This window comes from Ylistrum balloti, unplaced genomic scaffold (genome assembly GCF_031769215.1).
Source record: "Ylistrum balloti isolate Yb309-2 unplaced genomic scaffold, AGI_CSIRO_Ybal_v1 Utg369772, whole genome shotgun sequence".
Classification (NCBI taxonomy): domain Eukaryota; kingdom Metazoa; phylum Mollusca; class Bivalvia; order Pectinida; family Pectinidae; genus Ylistrum; species Ylistrum balloti.
Window position 1 is genome coordinate 2,697,714 of NW_026781965.1, and position 8,084 is coordinate 2,705,797.

The following is an 8,084-nucleotide window of genomic DNA, read 5'->3' on the forward strand; positions in this document are numbered from 1 at the left end:
GTAACGACAGTACGCACAGATAAATAGAATTTAGAGGCAATCTTCACCAAGACACATATTTAAATCCACATAGTATTGAAACGTGCATCGTCTAGGTCAAATTGAGCTCGTGTTTAGGCGTTGCCTATTTCATATCATCTACATCATAATTGTCAGGTGTACATCCTTTTTACACATAACGTATTACAACTAGATACGAAAGAAAAGGGCTGTTCTATGTTTATAACGTGCTTTGGAAGCCCAGCAGAGTCGAACTCCAAGAGGGTTGATAACAAGTTGTGAACTATTCGCCATTGTCACTTGTAACGTTTTGTGTGTTGAAAGGTAGTCTAGCAGTGTCGCACTGTATATATCGTGTAAACACCGAGGCTTTGTTACATGAACCGTATTAGACTAAAACATACCAAAAGCATTTTCATTTGTTGTAAAGAATAGAAGTATGATTTAGGAATTTTCATTCACTGCCACTAAGTATGGAATTAAATGCCTGAATGAGACTAGAAAATAACGCTAACTTTCCCATGAGCCATTTTCAATTACAACACATGCACAGCAGCAGGCAGTGCAAAACGCGTCATACTCAACTGGAGTTGAAACACAAAGCTCGGACAAATTGGAAAACTAGATGCTTTATTGTACCGTTGAAAATAGTATATTCATTTTTAAATGTTAGAGAGTGGGCCTATTTGTTAAACGTGTATATTACAGATAGAGGTATAGTGTCTAATCCATCAATATAGAAATCACACGGCCCTTAATCCTTTCTAAGATACTTATATATTCAGAGAGATAGATATCATTTTCTATTGAAACTCCAGAATGGGGCCATGCTATTTATTTTCTGGGTTCAAATGCATCTAGAATGAGGAAGACTTAACGTAAAGGTAAAATCGATTCCTGTTTGCAATATTTTCCCTCAACTGATATGTAAACATATCTATTTATCTATTCAACATTTTGATATTTACATATGTTATATTCACAACAGCTCTCATTTTACTAAGTTATATGTCTATCACAGATCCGTTTAGAACAATTCGGTATTTAATAGTCTAACGACAAAAGCGTTTTGAGGTTTTTGACCAGTTTTTCTTCTGCACGTGATCTGGTCGCTTTGTCCATCTCTGTGTTTTGTAGAACATCCGCTAATCCAGCCATCAATTTACTTTTGAGTTCTCTCACGTCTACTGTATCGATCGTTTGACCGATTTTTGCCTGCTCGTCTGTTAGTAAAATATTTGCAACCTTAAATACTATATCAGGAATGACTGTTGCTGATGCTTGCTTATCTAAAGAATGGGCTCTACCGATTTCTTCAAATATGTCGAGCGCTTTGTCAAAGAGAAATCTATCCCTCTCTTGCCCTGTTTTCTTTTTCATTTCCATAATTTTGTCAAAAGGAAGGTCAATTACATTCACTTGGTCTTCATGAACTTTGTAAAAGAATGTTTGTAGATTCTGAACTGGATTCATGTAGATCGCCTCTATTTTCTCGACGATACCAACGCGAACACTCCTCTCTAAACCTGCAAAGAGGTTGCTAGGAAAGAAGTAATGTTGAAGTCTACCCTCATGTAACCGATCCCTCATGTAGTCCAGGAGGTCCCTCAACACATTTAGCACGTCCTTGCTATTCTCTGAGTAGGTGACTGGGTCAGTTGACTCTAGCATCCAATATATAGCTGTTTTCCAGTGAAAGGTCGTCACGTCATCTGAGTATTCCTTTAGTATGGTTCTCTGAAAGGCCTTGATCATTAACAAACATTTTTTGTGTCCAGAAGGCATTTGCCTTGCCAGCGTGATTTCAGCTAGATTGCAGGAGAGGCAGAAATCTATTTCGGGCTTCTCATCTTTTACAGCTGGTTTGGCTACAACGAAATACTGGCTTCTTGAGATGGCATCCACCATTGGTTTCCTAGGCCAGTATCGAGTTCGCAGAATCCATTCGTGGATGAATTTAGGCGGCCCAGACAAACGAAGAGCGGGAATAAAATCCTTCATGGATTTCTTATTGTATGTCGCTCGAACAGACTTGATCTTGGATCTGGTTTGTTTGACAAGTGACGAGGTGCAGTTTATTTCTGGAGGCTCTGTCCCTTTGTGATCCTCTTGTAAGTTCTCCCTGACGTCACCAATAGTTTCAGCAGCGGTACTCACATGGTTTTCTTCTTCTGCGGCAAGAACATTAAGATATGGTCTGAAGGTTTGATATAAATATGAGTCTGAATTTTCCTTTGTTTTGAAAAGCAGAAGTAATTTTGCTATAATTTCCATAGCATGGACAGCGCCATTGGACTTGTCATGGAAAAACTCTGAGTGGTTTACTCGTTCAGCATATGTCTTTCGCAATGCTTTGTCATGTCGATATCCTGGATTGGTTTTTGGTAAAAGTAAATCACAGCTCCAGTCTTCAAAGTCGACCGTATTAAACCCAGGCTTGATATCTGTGTCCATCGTAACCCGTGATATTCCATTTGCTTTAAATGACTGGGGTCTAAGGAAAAGCTCCAACAAACCTTTCACGTGACCAAAGAGTGAAGGAGAAAGCTTTTTCAGTAGTGTTGCCGGAAGATACTCTCCATCAATGAGGTCTTTTCTTTCCACTTCTTTCATGAATGTCCCGTTTATATGTACAAAACATGGAAGATCCTCGCGATGCTTTAGATTCTCCACCGGCACTGTGATATCCCCTATTACCAAGATGTCATAATCACCTTCATTTTGTTTTGTGCGGAGTCGCGTTCCTTCTTTTGTACTTCCTACCAATATACACCGTTCTTGTCCCAACTCCTCCATTATCAGGTTGACGTACCGACAGTAAGTCGCCATTCTAAAGTCCTGTGGTAATGGTCGAGCCATTGCGACCAATTCGTCTAGCATCTCCGACAATGACTTCTTAATTTTGACCGGAAGGTTGTCTTGATTCATGTCAACTGGAAGTAAAAAGATACAAACAGAATTATCAATATCAAACATGTATAGGAATCAAGTCATATTTTGGTTGTGTAATTCAAATGTTTACACTCTGAGTACAGAAACTCATAACGACCAAAATTGATATCATTTTGATATTAACTAATTCACATTATCAACATCTGCCTATTTTATCTGCTGGAAGACTTGATGTAGTGACTGTATGTTGAAATATACGTTATATACCCATTGGTGATGACTGTCGGTATACCGTGAGTCATTGTCTTGGTGATGTAGTGACTCTATGTTGTGATATGGCGATGGAAAGATTAGTGTTAAAAATTTCCTGTTTCTGATACAGAAAAATTTCTCACGTTGTTTTCGTTACACCAACTGTTTCCGTGTCACGAGTACGATTTCACACGAATCTTATTACATATAACACGTGTATACTTCACTTAAGTATAGCTCTATTAGACGGTATACGTCATACAGAGTATATAAAGCAGTTGTATCGACCTCACCACAATTTGTATAAGATATCATTTATGATGTGTCCTCTTCGAGATGTTTTGAGATAAATGCTGTTTCTGAATATGATTCGTCCATAGCAATAGATATCATCAAACGCAAAGTTGAAAACATTTTTTTAATTGAGTTTTTCCTGGGAGACAATGATAATACGACACTTCAAAAACTGTCCAATGTTTAACCAAAACTGACTTCTCTATTAAAGCTGTCGTCGCTGGTTATAAAGCTGTCGGATTTGAATTTTAAACTGTAATGAACAAAGTAACAGTTTTCATTATGATTCTGATACATTCCTCGGAAAGGACACTGCTCATAATGTCATTGTATCTAAGGAAGTGGCGCCTTACTTGGAAACGACTATGAATACATCTGGGTTTATAAAATTGCATCATCTGTTCGAAGTATCATATGTTTGCATGTCCAATTCAACGTTATTAAAATCATCAAAATATTATTGAAATGAAAGTCAGTGACGGTACATATCATGAAATCATATTTAATTTCATGTAATTATCTATGTGTACTTACATTTTGGCGTTATGTGTCCAAATTTCTGTTATTGCCTTGTGTGTTCCAGTTGCCGTATGATTTTCCCTGTTGCCTTTCATTATACCGTGTCCGGTATTCCGATCGCACGCCTACCATGACGTGACACACACAGCTTGAGAGATTTCAAGGATTTCAATGAGTGGGTGATGCGGTTCATAGCCAATCAAAATTCTTCATTTCTCGGTACGGCCTTAGAGCTTAGGATTATATCTTATTGGTTGTATTAATGAGTAAACTTAAAGAATCAAGTATTCCAACTGTTTGTTATCATACTTCAAACACTTTGTACACAGGAAATAAGTTAAGATATGGGGAAAGGTCAATAGGAAAAAGTGGAAATTCCCGATGATTCTTCGTGTCCAACATCTTAAGATCTTTATTAGTGTTAAGTTACTTGGGTATTTCCCTCTATTATCTTCTGTATGATTTCTCCAAAAATCAATTAGGTACCGTCGGGAGTTGTCATGTCAACTTTGAAAATCATTCAATGATATAGATCGATAATCAACGACAACTGTCGTAATCCCAGATCGTCACCTGTCGGCCATTTTGTTATTCTAATCTCTTCCATAATGGACATAACTAAAGACTATTGAACAACTACAAATGAAGTACGAGAGTGATTACAATCTATCATCAAAACACAAGGTGTTCGTCTGTCCGTAACATCAACATTCCAATCAAATCTAGATTAGATGAACAATACACATCTAAGAACAACACAAAACCTAAACAGAAAATTGAAGAATGGTCAATGGAGTGCTTCTCAGGAAAAATTGATCAATATTAAATAGTCAAAATCCAAGATAACAATCTATTAGCTATTTCGTTTATTACATCAGTCCCACTATGGACCATGTACAACTAATGAAGACTACATAAGAACTGAGAGAAAGATCCATCTATTACTTTTCAAGAAATGGCGAAAACAAACTTCAACTGTCAAAATCCGATATGGCCATCTGTCAGTCAGTTTGTTCTTTGACAAGTCTAGAAAACTAAACCAGGACCAAATTAAGTTTTCTTATGGAATTCGAGAACGAGGAACCACGAACGGGAAGTAATTTTATTAACCCTCCATCTGATGGTGGTTAGCTAAACTGTATAAAGTAAGCGTCTTGTGTTAAATATAATCTATAGATATACATAATAATATATATAGCAAACTTTATTCACAATCTGATACTTGAAATATTCTCTATCTATGGAGATCACTTGTGAAAATCAATCACGGTATTGGTAGGTCGGCGAGGCTAATATTCTCTTCTAGTTCCGATTTTGAAAAATCCCCTTGAACAGAGGTCCAATAGTTTAAACATGTACATTATTAGCAGATCGGAAAAGAGTTTATTCTTCGACCGTATGTTGGAATCAGGAACATTCATAAAATTACTGAACTTGTGACTTTCACGTTGATTTGCTGTCATTCATAGATAATTAAACAATAATATTAAATCATAACATATTCATTCTATTTCATTACACTTTCCAACCACATCTTATAACATTATAACAATACATGTTCATTTTAAACTTGGGATTTCTTTGTCTGTAGGAGAATAGTATTGAAATCAAATGTTTTCTTACCTGTAGATCAAAAATTAAAAACAATACTTAAGTATATATTATATTCTTTTACCAGTGCATGTAAGTCGTCACGTGCCTCTAATTGAAAGGAAAAGAAATTCCCCTCTGTGCAGGGTCTGAGGGAAACACACGAATCTTTTCCATCAAATCGGTAACATGTATGTTTTTTTTATAAATGTCATAAGGTACTCACAAAGTACCCTTTGGTAGTACTTCGCTTTGGCTAAAATCATTTTCCAAAATTAAAACTTTGATTGAAATATCCCCTCATTCTATATTTAAAACTTTTGGAAAGATTTGTCGTCAGTCCACAAGATATTCTTTGTCTCTGTATCATGTGAGATAATTTTAGAGATGTGAACGAACATGAAGATAAGGGTGCCATATACTCCATGGTGATTATTTCATACACCCTAAAAAGAGAGACTAGTTTCAGATTCTAAAATTAAAGATATTTTTACCACTATAACACGTTCCTATGTGTATATGTCTACCTCCGCGCCCTCCATATCCGTTAGACCTGTATTTGATAACTGAGGACAATTAACTTATCGTAAGGAAATTAGTCAGGTTTTTTTTATTCGTTTTGGTATTTCATAACAGAATTTGTTAAAATGAAAGTTGTTATAATATATCATTTCTCTTATCTTAATCATTATGCGGTACCTCCCTTTTAAACAAGGGTTTACATGACGTAGAGGAATTTGATTATGCTGGCTATAACGCTTTGAAGAGTTGTAGAATAACGAAGCGCCTGTAAAATGCAGTACTATTTAATATCCGGCTTCAACAGTAAATATTTGATATTTTTGTGTTTGAAAGTGTTTTCCATTTGCTTCCCTTACGTTCTGGGCCTGACAGATGAATTACTAAGAATATTCTCTGTTCTATCAGCAAAGTTTGGACGTATCCGTTTTTCCGTCCCTGGTCCCACATACCCTTTTAATACACAAAATGAAAGACATGTCATTGTGACTGACATATTCAAACATCTGCAGTACGAGATATGCTGGTACTTTTACATAAAGATCGAATAATATTTATTTCACCTTTCAAACACTGATTTAATTTAGACCTAGGATTCCGTATTTGTAATATTGCAGACAACAGAAGTGTGAATGTCTAAGTAAGACGGAGTTGTCTTTTCCTTACCACACGTGTGGACACTTATGGATGGAGCAATGACTAATGATTGCGTCAGTAATGATTTAAAAGGCGACATAATTTTTAAGAAAGTATAACACAAGACAGATTTCTATTTATTTCTGGATAAATATCACGATACACATATGTACAAAAATGGCTATTAATAAACCTGGACCTCTTTTTTACACCGGATAAATACATAGAGCATCTGATAAATATAGTCATACCAGTCGGAAGAAAGCAATGCGAATAATTATTTATATAGAAAATGGATTTGAAATCTTTGGAATACACCTTCATCTTTAAAGGACCGGCTATAACAATCGAAAAAATAGACGTCCCAAAGTAATAGAATCATGTTCAAAATGTGTAAGCATGTGGATTTATATGGCTGCATTAATTTTCTACATTTATTAGTATCGTGAATATGCGTCTACGGGGATGTTTTAATACTGATATACATAGATTTTTCTATATCGGATGATGAGACTAGTCTAATATTTTTCATTAAACCTAATCTCTGGCGAAGTAAACAGAAAAAAATCGTGACGACTTTCATAAGTTCCACATGAGAAGGAAACGAATGTAAGAATTTGTTTATCACATAAAACTATCTTAGTGTTGTATAAATATTAGTGGAAATAGACTGACATAAAATTCATTTTCAATATTCTCTCTAAATACCAAGTTGTTTGATGACGTCACACTATTTATGACATTATCAAGTTATAACGTCACAATTGAAGCCTTCAGTCAATAACAGATACGTGTAGTCATAACACAATTTAGATGAGTGATATTTCACTGATAACGGGGGTAATGTTAACAAGGCATCGGAAACATTAGAAATCCTCCAGTTTCCATTTATAATGACGTTGTGTTGCGTCTAAGTAACGGTGACCTTAAGGTTGACACTGGCATACTGAAACAGGTTCAAGTCGTTCAAGGTATCATAATACTTTACCAAAATGTGAAGTTTGATTAAAATCGGTTGAGAAATGAAGTGGCTAGAGTGATGACAAAAATATACATACGTACACACCTGCGTACAAACGGAACGCTATATCCTCGTAAAGGGATAATAATAAGTTATTAATCAATTACATCGTGTACTGAGGTACATACACACTAATAAAAACACTGTGACGTTAACATTGTTGTCAACATGGAAGTTTGTGCCGAGGATGTATGCATTCTGGTTCTTATCTCAAAGTAAATAATTTATATCTTTTCTTGGTAACGAAGAATAAAGTTTGGTCAAAGTTAACACAAACATATACACGAAGAAAACTCAAACATAAAAACAAAGAAAGTGCAAAATTTAAAACGTAAATGTTAAATAGTGCACAAGTCAACTA

At 35.6% G+C, this 8,084-nt stretch overlaps 1 protein-coding gene across 1 annotated transcript; it reads right to left on the bottom strand.

The window, feature by feature from the left end:
• Nucleotides 1-920: 920 nt before the first annotated feature.
• On the bottom strand, nt 921-3,197 carry LOC132543938 (uncharacterized). The gene is made up of 2 exons (XM_060207492.1): nt 3,160-3,197; nt 921-2,933 (listed from the first exon to the last, which is right to left on the bottom strand). Exons 1-2 carry the CDS (start codon nt 3,161-3,163, stop codon nt 1,045-1,047), a joined length of 1,893 nt encoding a protein of 630 aa, XP_060063475.1. The 5' UTR covers nt 3,164-3,197; the 3' UTR covers nt 921-1,044.
• Between the last annotated feature and the right edge of the window lie 4,887 nt (nt 3,198-8,084).